The 18,129-nt window shown below is 54.7% G+C and overlaps 2 protein-coding genes across 4 annotated transcripts; both read right to left on the reverse strand.

The window, feature by feature from the left end:
- Positions 1-3,597: 3,597 nt before the first annotated feature.
- NAA10 (N-alpha-acetyltransferase 10, NatA catalytic subunit) lies at positions 3,598-8,371 on the reverse strand. The gene is made up of 8 exons (XM_045845414.1): positions 8,234-8,371; positions 7,675-7,773; positions 7,278-7,336; positions 6,420-6,465; positions 6,218-6,333; positions 5,977-6,021; positions 4,614-4,698; positions 3,598-3,916 (listed from the first exon to the last, which is right to left on the reverse strand). Exons 1-8 carry the CDS (start codon positions 8,252-8,254, stop codon positions 3,680-3,682), a joined length of 708 nt encoding a protein of 235 aa, XP_045701370.1. The 5' UTR covers positions 8,255-8,371; the 3' UTR covers positions 3,598-3,679.
- Positions 8,372-8,654: 283 nt separating this feature from the next.
- Positions 8,655-16,824, reverse strand: LOC123823115 (renin binding protein). 3 transcript variants are annotated; one of them, XM_045845461.1, is made up of 11 exons: positions 16,760-16,824; positions 16,334-16,443; positions 16,110-16,185; positions 15,816-15,891; positions 15,464-15,636; positions 14,744-14,968; positions 14,163-14,244; positions 13,618-13,793; positions 12,852-12,983; positions 8,891-8,978; positions 8,655-8,804 (listed from the first exon to the last, which is right to left on the reverse strand). In XM_045845461.1, the coding sequence occupies exons 2-11, from the start codon at positions 16,438-16,440 to the stop codon at positions 8,683-8,685; spliced, it is 1,257 nt and encodes a 418-aa protein (XP_045701417.1). In that variant the 5' UTR covers positions 16,441-16,443; positions 16,760-16,824; the 3' UTR covers positions 8,655-8,682. The 3 variants fall into 3 exon arrangements, with proteins under 3 accessions (XP_045701417.1, XP_045701418.1, XP_045701419.1); XM_045845462.1 differs by lacking the exon at positions 12,852-12,983; XM_045845463.1 differs by lacking the exons at positions 16,110-16,185; positions 16,760-16,824.
- Positions 16,825-18,129: the final 1,305 nt, after the last annotated feature.

An 18,129-nucleotide genomic window follows, 5' to 3' on the forward strand; every position in this document is an offset into this window, starting at 1 on the left:
GGCCTTCAATGCCAGTGGGTGGGGACATCATAGCTGCTCCAGGCCCTGGACTCCCCTTAGTCACCAGCTTCCCCCAGATCCCCAGGACATCGGATGGGGCCCAATGTTCTCAAGTCACAGCCCTGAGAAATTCCCAGTGTGGGGTGGGAAAGAAAGTCAGCACCAGAGAACAGGACCTCAGCAGCTGTTCTTTTCAGACCCCCACGTGAGGGGGAGATCAGTGTTCAGCTAAGGTTCCCCTTCTCCACCCCATAGGGAGGAACAAGCCTCGTTTCCCCATAGGTGGTTACCACTTCCTGCTGCCGGAAGAGACTCTTCTGTCTCCTTTCCCCTGCAGCTTGCACCTGTCTTGTCCTAGGCCTGGGGGTGGGGACACAGCTTTCCAACTACCCCCTCAGAGTAAGGTCTTAGCAAGCCTGGAGGCAAGTCTGAGGCCTCCCTTAGCCAGGGGTACTGTACTTTCCCTCTCTACCAACTCACAGCCACAGGGCAACAGCTTTTCTCTAGCAAATTGGGAAGTCAGGATGCAGGTGGCAGGTGACAAGCCAGACTATTTAACTGTCTTCCCTTGGCTGGGAGGAAAATCCCTGGGGTCTAGATCGTGGGAGGAGTGATGACGCACTTAGGCTTGTGCTTGGGGATGCAAGCCTGTATGTACTAGTGCAAAGGGTCCAAGCCTTTGTGTGCATGGATGTCAAAGTCAGGCTCTGTGTACATGTGAGCACACGTGACCTAGACCTGCAGCTCTTCGGGAGGGAGGGCAGGCAGGCTATGCAGGTACTTCCTGCCTTTCAAGTACAAGCAATTCTCTTACCCAGAAGGTGAAAACATAACTCCTAAGCTTGCTGCAGACCTCCCCACCCCCCAGAACCAAGGGCCTTCTCTAAGATGCTATGTGTCCACAGAGTCTGGGGATGGAAGACCTGGGAGCTGGCCAGTCCCCAGTAGGTCCAGGACCTAGACTGCCAGTAGCTGGTTTGAGCTGTACCAACTGTTCAAATCCTCCAGCAAGGCAGGCGAGTGAGCCTCTTGCCTCTTCCCAAAGCATGAAAAGATGCACCCACCCTGGAAACTGCTCCTGATCAGGAATCCACACCCCTCAACATCTAACCCCAACACAGTTGGGCCCCTTTTTTCCCATCCAAGCCCTGAATGGTCCCCAAAAGTCCCTTACCCATTCAACAGAGCTTGGCACAGGGCTCAAGACCACTGGAAACTACTGAACTCATCCCAGCCCCTACTTTCAAATGCTCTCCTCCGTGCTTTTGACTCCAGAAATGCAGACGTGATGCCCCATTCAGCCACTGCTTTAAAACCTCAAGTAATTAGCCTGGCTTTTAGGGTACTCGTTTGGCACTTAAGGCTTGCTCTATCCTTGGCTCCATTGTTCCCAAAGAATCCAAAATCCCATTATCATGCATTAGGCAAAGACCAGATCCAAAGGACTTTGCTAAACCTGTCCACGAGTGAAGAGTGAAGTGTACACTGGTCCTCAGGGGTGACCACAGTGCTGACGGGGTCAGGTCTGCAGCGTGGATGACAAACCAGAGGAGAGAGATCAATGAAAAGGGAAGCCGTTACAAGCAGCCCACATTACAGCAACAGTAGATGAAAGCATGAATTGGGTAGTGAGGCCCCTCCTATTTTCCTACAAATCGGCTTTCCAGAAGCTTAACAATGAGGTATAATGTTATGCACCTCAGTATATAGGTTCATGGGGGGCGGGGGAGAAGGTCCCCGAAGCCTACCCCAGAAGGGCGAAGCCTTCTTTCCTTCTATCAGCCTTCCAGCCACAACTTGGTTTTTTGGAACGAAAGCGGCCCCTCCCAGAGGCGAGGGAAGTGCTGGGCCCCAAGGGCCAGTCGGGCCTGCGGCTTCCCCTCCTTCCCCTAGCAGTTCCCACCTCCGCCCAGGAAACCGAACTGCGTGGGGGTGGCTAAGCGTCAGCGCCCCGCCACGGACGCAGGGCACCAAGGGCAAAGGGCGGGCCGGGTTCTTGTGGGCTGGGCAGAGGGAGGAAGGCGGGATCCATAAAGGAACAGCGCAAGCCGCCACCGGCTCCCTCCCTCCAGCGCTGGGGGGCCGCTGAATAACGCAGGGACGCTCGCCTCGCCGCTGCCGCTGGACCAATCAGAGCCTGGGAACGAAGCCGCCGCAGCTCGCGAAGCGGAAAGCTCTGACGCCAGGCGCAGAAGGCGGGACAAGTATCTGTTTGCCACCCCTGCAGGGAGGACCGCGATTTGAGCCAATCAGAATACAGCATTCGCCCGAGACGGAAGCAGGCAGGCATGCGCAGACTCAACTTTCAATCCTCACCATCCCCACCCCGTAGTTTCAGCTTCCCCGGCTGCCTGTTGGTCACGTGCCAAGCGCCAGCCAAAGAGAATCGAGCTTCAAGCCTGGCGGCGAAACATTCAGCCTGGCGGGGGAAGTAGTGTGCCATCTGCAGTAGCAGGGACTTAAGGGACAGTGACAGCTCAGGAGTGCTGAGCTTCACCGGGAGGTGGGCAGCCCGGACAGCCTGCTCAGGGTCTAGGAGCAGCAAGTGATGGTGCTGCAGCCAAAGGAAGAGGCACAGGAACAAGTTTGGGGGTTATAGCGAAGCCATGAAAAACAGAGGCCTTTATATTCTGCATGAAATAACATTATCCATTTGTCAAAATCCATAGAATATACAGCCCTGGCTGGTGTGGCTCAGTGGATTGAGTGTTGGCCTGTGAACTGAATAGCCACTGGTTCGATTCCCAGTCAGGGCACATGCCTGGGTTGTGGGTGGGGTCCTGAGTTGGGGTGTTCCAGAGGCAACCAATTGATATTTCTCTCCCTCTTTCCCCCTCCCTTCCCTCTCTCTAAAAATAAATAAATAAATAAATAAATAGATGAAATCTTTTTAAAGATCCATAGGATGTACCAACACAGAGAGGGAAATGTAAACCCTGGACTGTAGTTAATAATATATCAATATCGGCTCAATTGTAACAAATGCAACACAATGCTCAAAATGTTAATAGGGAAAACTGCGGGGGTAGAGGGGGTACATGGTAACTCTGTACTATCAGTCCATTCTGTAAACCTAAAACTACTAAAAGTCTATTAATTATTTTCAAATTAAGGCTTAGATTAGGGAGTAGATTCAAGGAGTACTATGGTGGTCAAACACACAGGACTCACGGACCTTTCAGATGGCAGGGGAGAGATGAATCAAGGGCAGTTGCCAGGACTTCCGCCAATGGTAGCTGGTTGGGCCATAACCCAGATAGGACATCAGTAGATAAGCCCAGTGAGCAGTTGGACTTAGGCGTCTAGAGCCCAGCAAGGCAGTGACTGGGCAGGGCTCAGAAGGCAGAGCATCTGCCCCCCCTAGGTGGGTGTGGCATCCAGAACTCCAGGGTGTTCCTCCCTAGGGCCCAAAGATGCTGAAAGCCAACAGACTTGGGAGTTCCACCTCCAAAGCCCCGACAAAGCTCTTCCCTTCTACTTGGGCTTTCCAGGACGCGCTGTGCCAAAAGGCTGTGAGGTCCACCTCCACAGGGACACAGAAGGGCCTGAGGCACACACCCCCCAAATGTGCACACTCGCACACACAAACCCCCCAAGGCCACTGGGTGAAGTTTATTGTGAAACCTCGGGTGAGGATGGGATGGGCAGGCCAGAGTAGGGAGATGAGTGCTTGCAGGCTCTAGGAGGCCGAGTCGGAGGCCTCTGAGCTGTCCTTGACGTCGGTGCTCTCTGTGGTCTCACTGACCTCGCTGAGGTCCTTGCTGTCACCACCGCTGTCCTCTGCAGCCAGGCCCTTCTCCTCACGACAGGGCTCTCCTGAGCCTGGAAGCGAGTTGCCCTTGCCCTCCACCTTGTTCTCGATGGCGCCCAGCACTGTGTGCCTGCTCTTCTCCTTCAACTCCAGGTGCCGCCTCAGCTGCCATCGGGAGCCCAGGGAGAAGCAGGAGGAAGGAGATAGGACTAAGTCTCCAGATCACATAGGCCCTCTCAAGCAGCCCAGGGGACTCTGTGCCTGTCACTTGCTGGGGGCAGGGGGCACAGTGAGACGCAGCAGGGCCAGGGCAGGAAACAAAGGACCGCACTGGGTTGAATCCTGGCTCTGCCCTCTCTGGGCCCATTTTTTCCCCTGTAAAGGGAGTTTGCTCATGCCTCCCTCACACAGGCTGCTGTAGGACCTTGACTTTCTCTTCAGCCCTGTTTTGTCTTACCCCTGAGCCTTGAGGCAGGCCATGGCTATCCCCAGGCCCCCACTGCTATCCTGGAGCCCTCACTCTCAGCGCATCGAGGGGCCTCCTCCCTTGCCTCTCACATCATGCCTCAGGGCGGCACAAGCTTCTTCCTGAAAATGGAATCTTGGGCCGATGTAGCCTCCTTCAAAGCCCTGACAAGGCCCAGCTTCCTCCCTGACAGGTGAGGAAACGGAGGTGACAAGGGTCAGGACTCCCAGCAATGTGGCCACAACAGCTGGCACCTGGTCCATCTCACCTCCAGCCATTGCAGCCCTCCTGCTGTTTTAGGGCCCCTGGGAGCTTCACCTTCCCTTCAGCAGAGCCTCCCCTACTTGCCTTGCTTTTCTTTATCTGTGGGGACTGTGGCCCTGGCCCCACTCTTACCTCATCGGCCATCTGGGTGAGATCCCGCTTCATTGCATACGCATCTTCCCCATCTGCATAGTACTTGGGCTCCACTTCACTGATCCTGTGGGCAGGGGGTGGATAGAAGGATGACCCGAATCAGTGGTCCAATTTTCCTCAGCCTTCTGGCATCATGTAGTGGGGCAGGGTGTCATTTCCCCCTGAAGGACCCTTTTGTAGACAAGCCCCATTTCCAACATAGCCTTCACTCTGCTCTCTCCAGCAGAGAGTAATACCCAGTGCCTTTATCCCTCTCTCCCCTCTGCCAGGTCCTGCCATGGTCCAGCATCCCTAATCTGACTACCAAGATCTTTCTGTGGCTTCTTGTGAGTTGAGGCCTGGAGTTTAGCCATCCTCTTCCCTCCCTGACCTGCTCCCTGTCACTTACTGAGACTGCATGGTCAGTTCCTATGCCTAGCAGCTGGGACCGGGGAGGAGGGGTGCTGCACCCTCTGCTCCTGATAGGCATTGCCAGGCAGTGTGGCCCCCAGCCCTAGCAGCTCAGGAGGTATGTGTGCAGACTTGGGTACCTGCCACTGGAATAGTAGGTGGACTTGATGGCCTAGAAAGGCTGTGCCATACCTAAGCCCCTGGAATTGCTGACCACTGAAGGTATCAGCACCTGGGTCAAAGATCCCTCCTCAAATACCCTTCACAACAGTCCCTTCTCATCCCCCACTAAACGCAGACTGAGTACCATCTCAGTGGGCCCTCCAGGGACAGCCCATCCCGGCCTCCTACTCGAGTAGCTTTTGCCATCATGTATTAGGTGCGTCAATTCCATGCCAGGCTCTTTCTGTCCTGTACCAGGCACACAGAGACCCCTGTGTCCTTGAGTGGACCCACCCTCATCCACCAGGATGCCCAGGGCTCTAGCTCCCTCCACTCCTCGTGCAGAGGCTTCTGTAGCACCATGTTCTCCTTTCTTCTGGCCCCACTTAGATGCTTCCAGGTGCCTGGCCACTCTGAGTCTTGTTCCTCAGCCTCTGCTCATGTCCTGAGCCCTCATCTCTCCTGAACCCTCACTGGAAAGCCTGTGTGCTCTTCACCATGCTGCCCTTCACCTTTGCACGGCCAGCATCAAGCAATCGCTCCTCCACTGAACAAGACACATCACACATCCTTCTGCATCTCATGACTTGAGCAGATGGCAGCAGGTAAGTGCCGTCACCACTGAGAGTGGAGGAGGCACCCTGACAACGTGTGTGGAGTCCGGGACCCGCTCCCTGTGTCAGCCTCCCCCAGCCCACTGCCTGAAAGTCAGCTCAGCCCATCCCAGCCACATGGATGAGCCAGACCTGAGACCACCCCCACTACATTAGAAAAATCTAGATCTACTTACTGAAAGTTGAGGGTGTTGGAATAGAGGTGCAGGGCGGCCCGGTTACTGCAGGGGAACAAGGCACTACTGAGCTGCACAGGCTCGGTCAGGCAGGGATAGCATGTCCAGGTCCTATCCCTCCTCCTAGCGCCCCCCCACTAATCCCACTTCCAGATCTTCTCCAAAAGCCAGGGCACCCCAGGATCCACATCAAGACGGTATCTCCTCCCTACTCCTCCCTTCCCTAGGCCCTGGCTTCCACCTCTTCCTGACATGCAGGGAAACATATTTGGCATTGAAGTTCTCAATCATGGCTCGGGAGGCCTGGTCCATCAGCTTCTGAGCCAGGCCAAGGCGTCGGTGGGAACGCTTCACAGCCTGGTGAAAGAAGGGCGGGTCCTCAAGGGCTGCCCCAACTAACCCCTACTTCCACCCCCATCAGAACCTGCATGGGCCCTACGCACCAGTGAGGTGATATGTCCATGGGGCACATCATCTGGGTCCTCTTCCCTAGAGCAAGAAGGAAAGGATGCAGCTACTACCCCATACCCCCACCCCGCATAGGTACATGGCAGGAGCATGAACTCCTCTGGCTGGCCCCAAAGTTCCCCCAGACCTGGGATGGGGGGAGAGCTGGGACACCCAACACCCTTCACCGCAGCCACATGTAGTGTCAACGGAGTACAATGGAATATTGTCCAGTGATAAAAAGAAATGAGCTCGCAAGCCATGAAAGACATGGAGTAACAAATTCACATTACTAAGTGAAAGAAGCCAATCTGAAAAGGCTGTATAGTTTCTGGTTGCAAGTAAATGACATTCTGGAAAAGGTAAAACTATGAGACAGTACAAAGATCAGTAGTTGCCAGGAGGAAGAGGGTGGGAAGAAGAGGCAAGCACACAGAGAGGATTTTTATTTTAGGACAGTGAAACTACTCTGCATGGCATTCTAATAGTGGATACATGTCATTAGATATTTGTGTAAATCCACAGAAAGTACAACACCAAGAATAAAACTTAATGGGGACTATAGACTTTAACAATGCAGCAATACTGGTGCATCCAGTGTAACAAATATACCACAAGACCTTAATAATAAAGGAAACTAGGGGGGAATGGGTATATAACTCTGTACCTCCCACTCGATTTTGCAGTGAACTTAAAACTGAACTAAAAAACAGTCTGTAAATTAATGAAAAAAAAGAAAAGAAAAAGAAAAAACCCAACCCAGGCAGCATCCACCAAACACGTGCAGTGTTCGTACGCCGCCCCCTCCCCACCCAGCTCCCACACCCGGCTTCTCTCCCTTGTTGGTGACTCACATTTTGGCCAGGACATACCCCACAATCTTCCCATTCTCATCCTCAGCGATGTAAGAGAGCTGGGTGACAGGGAGGAAAAAGAAGTCAGAAAACAACTTCCTGTCCCAGGTGAGGAGCCCTTAGGGGACACCTCAGCCCACAGCCCGCCCTTTACATGACAGACAGAAGTCCATCAAGTGGTGAGTACAGTGACAGCTCCTGACTTCCAAGCCCAGTGGCTTGGTTTCCCCGCAGCACACTGCGCCCCTTTCTTTCCCAGGGAGAGAACAGACAGAGGTGTGAATCCTGTCCCTCCCTCCCTTGGTCCAGTTCTAAGCTACCTACCCTGGGTGAAAACACCCACTCCTCCCAAACTGACGCCTGATGTCTGCAGTCCCCAAATCCCCCAGCTGCCCACCTGGGGCCAGGAGAGGCCATGATAGAAATAGTATTTCATCTGGTAGTTCTCTGGCAGGCACAGGAGGTTGCAGTGCTGCATGTTCATCAGGTCCTCTGGCTGCGGGGAGGAGGGCAGTGGAATGCAGTCAGGCCTGGAACTGCGGTGACTAAGCAGGCCTCGGTCCTGTCAGAAGCCTTCCTGCTGTCTGTCTAGTCACCGACCACCCCCAACCCCCGCAGGACTTAGCCGGCCAGTGACTGTCTTTACACAGGCCTGGCCCACAGGCGCTGTGCAAAAATCGTCTGTCCGTGGTATGAACGTGGTTGCCACGGGGGGCTCCCGGACACCACGCAACTGAACCCCGACATCCCGCAAAGACGGGGTCCGCAGCCCCGGCCCCCTCTTCAGGTAGGTCCGGCCCCCTCTTCGGGTAGGTCCACCCCACGGACACGTTGGCCTTCACCTCCCCGCGCAGGACGGCCGGCCCGGGACGCGGCAGGCCCCTCGGGAGCATGCGCACGCGGCCACCCGACCCGCACCCACGCGGCGCGGACAGCCTTCCGCCCTGGCCCCTCACCCTCGCATTGCGGATGTTCATAACGGCGGCGGGGATCGCGGCTCCCAGCGGGTCGTGAACGCGCAATCAGCTGCCGCCGCGATCCAAAGTGACGCCGGGCCGGGGCCGGGGCCGGGCTGGGGCTTGCGGGGGCGGGGGCGGAAGGGGAGGTGCGCTCCGAGACTAGCCACCGGCCGGAAGTGCTCGCCGCCGCACCCGCCCTCTCGGCCGCACGGCCAATGAGCCAGATCCCCGAGGGCTGGGGCGGTACCGTCGGCGGGCGGGGCGGTGGGCGGTGCGGTGCTCGGGGAAGGCTAATGCACCGAGCAGTCAGGACTGTCGGCGGGCGGGCTACCATCTGAGCGAACAGGTGCCGTCCTGCCTGCAAGGACGGCGGCTACACCCAACCCCGGCGACCCCACAGACACGCGCACGCGGGCAGTGTAGCATCCTCAGCTTTATTCAGCGCTTCAGCAGACGGGATCGGCGGACGGGGACGCGGCGCCGCGGTCAGGGACCGGGGCGAGGCGGCTCAGCAGAGCGTCCAGCATCTCTTCGCACATGGCTAGGCACCGCGGCACGTGGAAGCAGCCTTCGGGGAGAGGACAGATGGCGAGTTGGGAGGACCGGGGTCCGCCAAGTTCCCGTAGCCCGTGGAGCTCCCCGTCCCCCACTCACCTTTGAAAGGACCCCCCTTGATGGTGAGGGCAACAGTCCCCTCTCGGTTTAGGTAGCCAAACCATTCCCCGTACTCAGGATCTCGAAACTGGAATAACAATGAGACATTGACAGCTAGCATCTGCAGGAGCCGCCCATTTGCGACAGGCCTAGGGAAGGGTGTCTCACTGTCCCCACTGCACTGTGACCCGGGTCAGAGCTCAGGTTGACCCCAGGTAACCTGGCTCCAGAATCGGTGCTCTTAGAACAACACACCATACCGCATCCCGGACGAGGATAAAAGCGAGGGGCTTTCCCCTCTCTCTTTTCTGCAGGGGTTTGAGAGTCTATAGCTAGATAACCCACTGAGGGAAAGGAGCACAGCCTGATAGATTAAATACTGCAAGACGGACTGAAAAGAACCCTGTTTAGGGATTATAGAAACGTTATATATCTTGATTGTGCTTGTGATTACACAGATGTATACATTGCCAAGTCTTAGTGAACTGGGCACTCCAAATGGACACATTGTAGTGTCTATAACTTGTATTTCAATGAAGTCGATTTAAAGAAAGAAAAAAGAGAACCCTGATGGAGGTGCTGGTATGTCAGGTAACTTTATAACAAGTTAGTCCCTTGGAGTCCCTGCTCTCTACTGCCCAGGCTTGTCTTCCAGTAGCTGACACTGTGAATGTCTGTCACCGAGATCTGATTCCTGCGTTGCTCCCCAGAGGTCCCAAATGCACCTCCCCCTCCCTCAGAGCCACCTGAAGTCTGCCTCTGCCCAGCAACTCTGTTGACCCTTCCGCATTCCTCCCTTCTCTCCTGCTCGAATCCCATTGGCCACCTGTCCAGAGAGGCTTGTCAATTCCTTTCACACGCCCCAGGATGGACCTCAGAGCCCTAGCCTCAGTCCTTTTTCCTTCCTGGATAGAGACTTCAATGGAATTGAGCCCCTTCTGAGAAAGGTCATAGAGGAAATCAATGACATTGAAGTCCACTATCAAAGTATCTGCCCTGGCTGGTGTGTCTCAGTGGATTGAGTGCCAGCCTGCAAACCAAAGGGTTGCTAGTTCAATTCCCAGTTAGGGCACATGCCTGGGTTGTGGGCCAGGTCCCCAGTGGGGGGTACATGGGAGGCAGCCACACATTGATGCTTCTTTCTCTCTTTCTCCCTCCCTTCCTCTCTCTAAAAATAAATAAATAAAACCTTTTTAAAGTATCTTAATTATTATTAAATATTAATACCCTATTTCATTAATTTTTTTTTAAAGATGGTGGAAGAGAGAGAGAAACATCAATGCAAAAGAGAAGCATCGGCTCTGCTGTAGTTCAGTGGATGGAGTGCAGGCCTGTAAACCAAAGGGTTGCTGGTTCGATTCCCAGTCAGGGCACATGCCTGGGTTGCAGCCCGGGTCCCCAGTAGGGGGCATGCTAGAGGCAACCACACATTGATGTTTCTCTCCCTCTCTTTCTCCTTCCCTTCCTCTCTCTCTAAAAATAAATAAAATCTTTAAAGAGAGAGAGAGAAGCATCAATCAGTTGCCTTCCATACATGCCCCAGACATGCAACCTAGGTGTATGCCCTGACTGGGAATCAAATTGTTAACCTTTTGGTTACAGGACAATGCTCCAACCAACTGAGCCACTTAGGCTAAGGCTCAAACTATCTTTTCAGGTTCTGCTAGCTCAGTTGGTTACAGCATTGTTTTGTTACAAACAAGGTTTTGGGTTCAATCCCCAGGCAGGGGACAAAAAAGAATCAACAGATGAATACGTAAATAAGTGGAATAACAATGCAATGTTTCTCTCTCCTTTCCTCCCACTCCCTCTCCCTCTCTCTAAAACTCAATCAATAAAAAAAGGATCTCTTTAACTTAGGGCCCATGAGTTGCTGTCTTCTTTGTAGGGGGTAAAACTAGTTCTGTATCTATTCATTCTATTTTTCTAGAGACATAGTGTCCTCACTCATTTTTTAACTATTTGATCTGACATGGAAAGATAGATAACAAAGAATTTAACTGTTTTCCTGTCCAGTTTTTCTGTGGGTGTCTAAATTTTTGCTTTTTGTAGTTTGTGTTGGCTAGTGTATAATGATTGACCTGTTGGTGATAACTTTTGTAATTGTTCAAATGCAATCTCTATCTCTTTAAAATGTATTCCTTAAATTTAACTTGAGGCCGTTAAAACTGGTGGTCTCTAACACACGTTCTTTATGAATGCATTCAATATTAAGATACAGCATTGGGTCTCATGACTCCTGGGTTTGGAAGTAGTGATGAGCTTGTGCAATACTTGGAGATGCCTCTCTAAGTACAATGTAACATGAACATATTTGAGATTTCTTGTTTTAAATTTTTTTTTTTAAAGATTGTATCCATTTACCTTTAGAGAGGGGAAGGGAGGGAGAAAGAGAGGGAGAGAAACATCAATGTGTGGTTGCCTCTAGCATGCCCCCTACTGGGGACCCGGGCTGCAACCCAGGCATGTGCCCTGGCTGGGAATCGAATTGGCGACCCTTTGGTTTGCAGGCCGGCACACAATCCACTGAGCCACACCAGCCAGGGATAAGTATTTTATTTTATTTATTTTTAGAAAGAGGGAAAGGGAGGAAGAAAAAGGGGCAGCGAAACATCGACAGGTTGCCTCTTGCAAGACTGCAACTGAGGGCCTGGCCTACAACCCAGGCATGTGCTCTGACTGGAAATCGAACCGGTAACCTTTTGTTTGGCTGGCTGATGCTCAATCCACTCAGCCACACCAGCCAGGTCCTATTTGGAATTATTACTGGTGAGAAATTTGGGTGCTGCTAATACTACTATGGTCACTGCCTCCATTCATAATGGGAATAAATGCTAGATTTCAGTTAGAGCTTAGTACAAATAAAGATGTAATTTTCTTTCGGGTTTTGAAGCCCATGGACTCTTATAGCAGAATAAGACCTCCTGCTATAGTTTCTCCCATTCTGGAGTTTACCAGTGGACTACAGTGTGGCTTTAGAAGTTAAACAGTAATCTTCATTTATTGGCCACCAGGTTCAGCACCTGAGGTACCCCTCAGCAGTAGCTGGTATAGCTCATCACTCTTTGGCCTTCGGGAGGCCTCAGCTTCCTTCCTACCTTGAAGCTGATTCTTGTCTCCTTTGTTGGGCTCCCTATTCCCTCTTCTCCTTCTGTACTTTCAGAAGCTTACTTTGTCTCCTGGCTTCCAGTATCATCTATACTCTTGTTTTTACAAAATATTTTATTTATTTGTTTTTAGAGAGTGGGGAAGGGAGAGAAAAAGAGAGGGAGAGAAACATCACTGTGTGGTTGCCTCTCGTGCGTCCCCAACCGGGGACCTGGCCTGCAACCCAGGCATGTGCTCTTGACTGGGAACTGAACCAGTGACCCTTTGGTTCCCAGGCCAGCACTCAATCCATTGAGCCACAGCAGCCGGGGCTCATCTATACTCTTATAACACCCAAACAATCCTGGCCCAGACCTCTCCCACTTAACTGGACTTTGATACATCTGTACACTGCAATTCCCACCCCAGGCCAGGCCCCATCTTCACTGGCCAGGAGGACAGCTATAGTCTCCTGTCTCCCTGCCTTTGCCCCATGCCCTGTAGCCTCCCCTCCTGAAGCCCCAGGACCCAGTAATGTCTAAATCAGGCAAGGTGACAGCTCTGTACAGAGCATCCCTGCCACTATTATTTCCTCCCACAGCGCCCTGACCTTGCTTTATTTTCCACAGCTCTCACTGCCATCTGTGTTTGTCTGCTCGCTTGTTTATGGTCTGTCCCCCCACCTCATACTGAAATATAAGCTTCAAGGGAGCAGGGACTGCTCTGTGGACTGAACAGAGGGCACCTAGGGGGTGTGGGATGACCCTCACCATCCCTGGCCAGCCTTCTCCCACAGCTCAGGAAAGCCTGCCTGTGTCTCTTCCACACCCTTGCTGAGCCCATAGAGGGCTGTGGACCAGGAAGCGACACTTACCTGGCAGAAGGTGTACTCAGCCACCTGGTAGAAGAGGTGCAATAAGGTAGGGTTCCCACTGTCACTGTAGCCCATGAGTAAGGCAATCATGGCTTCACTGTGTGGCCACCAGAGCTTCATGGACCACTCCAGCTGAGAGCAGAGCAGACGAAGGCATCTGAGAGCCCAGGGTCCCACCCTCCACCACCTCTCTCAACAGCAAAGTCACCCTCATCTTTCAGGCCCTGGCTCAGACTCCATCTGGCCCAAGCACCTGGAGCTTAATCACAGGGAGTTGGAATGGCCCCTCGAACAGGAGTAGCTTCTGGACCCAATTCACACCAAAGGGCAAGGATGGGCAGGCTTTCCTTTAGCCCTGGAATTAAAACCTGTCTGTCTTGCTAGTCTGTCTAAAGCCCCCAGGACACTCAGTTCCTGCCAGTGGTAGAGTCAGCCACTCTGCCAATCTCAGCAGGACCAAGGCACAATCAGAGGACCAGGCCTAAGGGAGCAAATCTGCTACCCCTGCTAACACCTTAAAATCACCCAGAGAGCCTTTTCAAGGTAAGGGGAACAAGTGCCTCTGCATAGGCATTGTCTGCGCACACGAGCTCAAGGACCGCTGGTACAGAAGTCAAAAGCTTACCACAGGGGTCATGCTGGGCAAGTTTACCCCTCTGAGACCAGCTCCCTCTCTGTGAAATGGGTGATGAGAGCAAGCTTTGAACCTCTCAAGACAGAAAGCTTTGAACAGGTTAGTATCACGTGGCCCTGAGCACATTCCCACCTGGGTAGGGCACAGGCCATCCACATCCTGGAAATAGAAGAGGCCTCCGTGGTCAGGGTCCCAGCCAGAGCGGAAAGGCAACAACAGGAACTTGTCAATAATGTGGACTCGAAGTTCAGGGTCACCTTTCCGGATGGCATGACGGAGCAGGAACCATCCAGCTTCTAGGGCGTGGCCTAGTGAAGGCTCAGGGTAAGGCAGGCTGCGGATCCTCCCCTCGGCTGGGAGGCTCAAGCCCCCACAATGACCACCATGTTTCCCTTCCTAGCTCCCTAACATCCGGAGCTGCTCTGAGCTCCCCGGCCCACATGACAGACCCTCCCATATAGAAAGCTTGCTCCCCCACACCAATCCGTCCCGGACTATGCCTCCTGCTGCTGATGCCCCAGCTTGGGAGGTCTGTCACCTCCTCCTTGTCTGGTCCTTGGCTGGGAGAGGGTGAAGGGAGGAAGGAGGCTCCCAGGTACCCCCTCATCTGACGCCTAGAGACTGAAGCTCGGCGCTTCCCTCCTCCAGGGTGGCACCCAGCCCACCCTGCCCCTCACCTGGGTTCTGGTGTCTTCCCAGGCAACCAGAAAGTTCCTTGCCATCCTCTGACACATTCTCTAGCACAGCCTGCCCATCCCTCTGCCAGGAGAGGAGCAGGAGAAAGTAATTCTGCCTTCAGCCCCCACCATCCAACCATAAAGACCCTTCTTCCCTCCCTCCCTCCATAAACTGCAAGCTTGGGCAGGCCTGGCTCAGAGGGGCATTTGAGGAGGGGCTAACTCACTGCCAAAAGCCTGGACAGGGCTCCCCAAGGTGACAATGGTGGGACATTGAAGGCAACGAGATTGGGTGGGCTGAGCTGCCCACAGAAGCCTGGAAGGCCTTGGGTCTGGCTGGGTATCCTGCTCTCTGATGTGCCTGAGGCTCTGGCACCCTTCCTCTTGCCCTTGGCTCCACCCAGTTCCCTGGGTTCTCCACCTTCCCAAGGGTCCTGGGCTGAGCCTCCTTATCTTAAAGGGGACCACCAGGGTCCAGGTTGGTGTGGGCGCAGGTGGAGAAGCTGCCCTGAGGAGTAGGGGTGCCCTGCTTCCTGGCAACCAGGTCCCGACTGGCAGCTGGCACCAGCCTCCTGCCTCACCTGGACATGCTGCAGAATCCTCTGGGCGCACCAGTCCCCCAGCTCGGCGTACTTGCCCGCCAGTTCGTCATCCGCCTCCCCAAGCTGTTCCACCAGGTTGAGCAGCATCATGGGCACCGCCATGGACTCTGAGGCCGGGGTCCCTGGGAGCCAGGGCCGGCCCAGCCCCGATGGGTCTTTCTGAACCCAGTATACGATCTGATCCATCATCTCGACCGCTTCCCTCTGGGTGGGGGCGAGATGAGGGGAGGCCCAGGCTGAGTGGGGGTGAGGTGAAAGGAAGCCCAGGCTGAGGCTGCCTCAGGGCTCCCAGTCTGGGGGTACATGCCACTCCCAAGCAATGAGGTTGGGAGCACAAGGGGCACCAGGGAAGAGGGAGAGGCCCCCACCCAGGTGGGGGCTGGCCATAGATTGGCCCCTCTGTACCCAGGGCCCCTGTTAAGGTGCGGGGAGGGGGAAGGAGTTCAGAAGTGAAGAAGACTTCTGTGGGGATACCCTTAGATGCTCAGTGTCAATACAGTGCAATACGGGGGGGGGGGGTGTTGCCAACAGCCCTGGAGCCATGGGGGCCCAGGGGAAGGACTGACATTGACAACAGACCCAGCCTGCAGACAGGGCCTGGGGGAAAGGCTTGCACACAGAGCGGGAGTGCATCAGGTGGCTATTGCCCAGCACGGGCGAGAGCACAGAGATCCTCAGGGCAGCCTCTGTCCCATGCACCTGGTAATGTGTTTCCCCTGTCACTCGCCACAGCTCGTTCATGGCCATGGTGTAGAAACACTCGCTAAAGATGGTTCGCTGCACCTTGACCGGGCGGCCATCCCGTGTCAGGACAAAGGCACACTTCTTTCCAGGAGGTGCCACTCGGGCATAACGCAGCAAAAATTCGCCACCTGGTGGTTGGAAAACTGACATGCTAGAATTCAGGTGAGGACACTCTCACCTCTTCTTCCCACCTGTGAGTGTCCCCAGGCTCTTCACTGTTTCTAGACCCCTCTAGAATGTAGGCACATATGAGCTATTGCGTAAACTTGGAGTGGCCTTTGGGGAGGTAGGGGTAGGGAGAGGACACCTGCTTTAGCTGAATCGAGAAGTTCAGGGCAGCGGAAGCGCTCAAACTTGCGGTACAGGTGACAATACATCCACACCTGTGAAGGAGCAGAGGGAATGTGGCTTAAGCGAGGGGCAGCAGGGTCCTCAGGGCTGGGGTGAGGGGGAGTCCTAGGTGCCCTTGTCAGGGCAGGAATAGTGTCGAGGTGACAGACTTTGTCATGTGTGTGCATGTGTGGACCGAAGCAGGGCAGACCAAGCTGACTTGGTCTTCCACCCCTGGGAAAGCTGCAAGCAAGCCTGGGCACATCCCTACCTGCCTCCCCTGTAGCCAGACATACTTGAGGTCGTCATACACATGCCCATCGCGGCCGAGGCACGTGAAGAAGCCCCTGTAGGACACAGCGTTAGCAAAGGGAAGGGGCCCTGCACCCCCAACAGCCTGCTGGGCCCAGCAGATCTGAGACAGCTAAGAGTGAGGCGGGGGCTCAGGTGAGGCAAAGACCCTGTTGAGGGCACGGGAAGGAGGGCGAGGCGCACCCATACTCCTGGTCGTGGGAGTGCTCCATCCAGAAAGCCACCACATGGTCAAGCTCCTGTCCCACACGCTCCTTCCAGGTCTGCAGAGTCTCCTGCTCCTTCTCCATTTCCTGGGGAACTTGGGACTTGGAGGTGCAGCTCCCCCGCAGACCTCCCCATCTTCCTGGATCCCAGCCTCCTGAACGGGTTCCTCTGTGCCCCAGGTCACCCTAGGCTTGAGTGGGCACCGGGGCTGCCTGACCTGTCTCCCCCAGGCCCTCAGGCCTGGGGATCCAGCCCTTGATTTTCTCCCAACTCGTGTGCAGCGCTGCCCTCTGGCCTGGAACCAGCCCCAAGACTGACCCCACTAAACCAAAACAAAAGCTTACTCCCCATGGGCCCCACCACTGAACCGCCACACTCAGAGGCCCCCCCGTTCATCCCTACCTCTCCTCCAGGAAGCCAGACAGAGATGGTCACGATCCCGTGACTGTCACTCAGCTGACCCAGCTTCGCCCCACCCACCCCCTCCTTAGGGGTTCCGCAGGGCCTGGGGGTGGGGTCGCGATGGGGGCGGGGCTTGACAAGTCACTATGCCCCGCCCCCATTCCGGCTCCGCCCCCACACTCGGGCTGGCTGCGACCCTCTAGTGGCTGAACCCCGCCATCGCTGCCACTGGGGCCGTCAGCTCAAGATCTTTAAGGTGGGAAATTTTGGGTGAGTTCGCAGGAAGGCCTGGGACGAGGTGGGGTGGGGGGGCTAGAAGGGTGGGTGTGTTGGGGAACGTGGGCCAGCTCTCCCTGTCCAGCCGTCTCTCCCCACCCATGAACTAAATCCTGAGAGGGGCCCTAGTGTGGGGGTGTGGCTGGGCCAAGGGGAGAGACCACGGGCATTGGCCTCAGCAAAGGTGTGAGGCTCAGGTGCAGCAAGAGAGGGGATGTCTGGAAGTGCACGAACTGAGGCCCTTCTGACCTGTGACCCCACAGAGTGAGCAACTCCTCTGGACGAATCAGCTCCTCATCAACTGCTTCAGTCATCAGGGTCAGTACAGGGCAACCGTTGGCATTGACTTCTTAGCTCAAGTGATGCAGCTCAAAAGCCAGGCATCAATTGTGCAGGTAAGAGTGGGTGTCCCGGGACCTCTGTCTTCCAGTCCCCAAGTTCTCCAGGCCTGTCTTCCAGTGGCCAGATGTGGTTTGTGTGACTCTGTGACTGTCTGACCTGATCAGGTGCTCTGAGCAAGGCTGGCTGACCAGCTGTCCCTCACTTGCCCTGAGGTGGGCGTAATTATGTGGAAGCTGTGGTCTAGGGGCCGGAATAACTGAGGGCCGTGGGCTCCCAGTATGGCTTGTGGGAGCTTGGACTTCTGGGTCGGTCGCCCCTTCTTCTGCAAGGATGGATTGCAGCCCAGGAGTGTAAGTGGGCCTCCCTGCCTCATCAGTGCAGCTCCAGAATTCCGCCAGAACGCAGAGGTTCCAGTGCCTGGGCATGGCCCTATGCTGCAGCTCCCACCGCTGTGTGCTGGTCTTTGATGTCACAGTAGCTGACTCCTTCCAGGCTCTGGTTGCTCGGCAGGCCGACTTCCTGCTGTGGGTTGACCTTCTCAACCCCAAACAAATCCCCTTTGTGATGCTTGAGAATAAGACTGACCTCTTGGTGGGTAAGGTTACAGGCATACCTTGGAGATTCTGCAGGTTCTGTCCTAGGACACTGCAATAAAGTGAGTTCTAATCTTTTTAAAAATATGTTTTTAATTTATTTTTACAGAGAAGGGAAGGGAAGAAGAAAGAGGAGAGAAGCATCAGTGTACCTCTGGC

This window comes from Phyllostomus hastatus, unplaced genomic scaffold (assembly GCF_019186645.2).
Source record: "Phyllostomus hastatus isolate PE091 unplaced genomic scaffold, TTU_PhHast_1.1 phas_contig_471, whole genome shotgun sequence".
NCBI classification, from domain to species: Eukaryota; Metazoa; Chordata; class Mammalia; order Chiroptera; family Phyllostomidae; genus Phyllostomus; species Phyllostomus hastatus.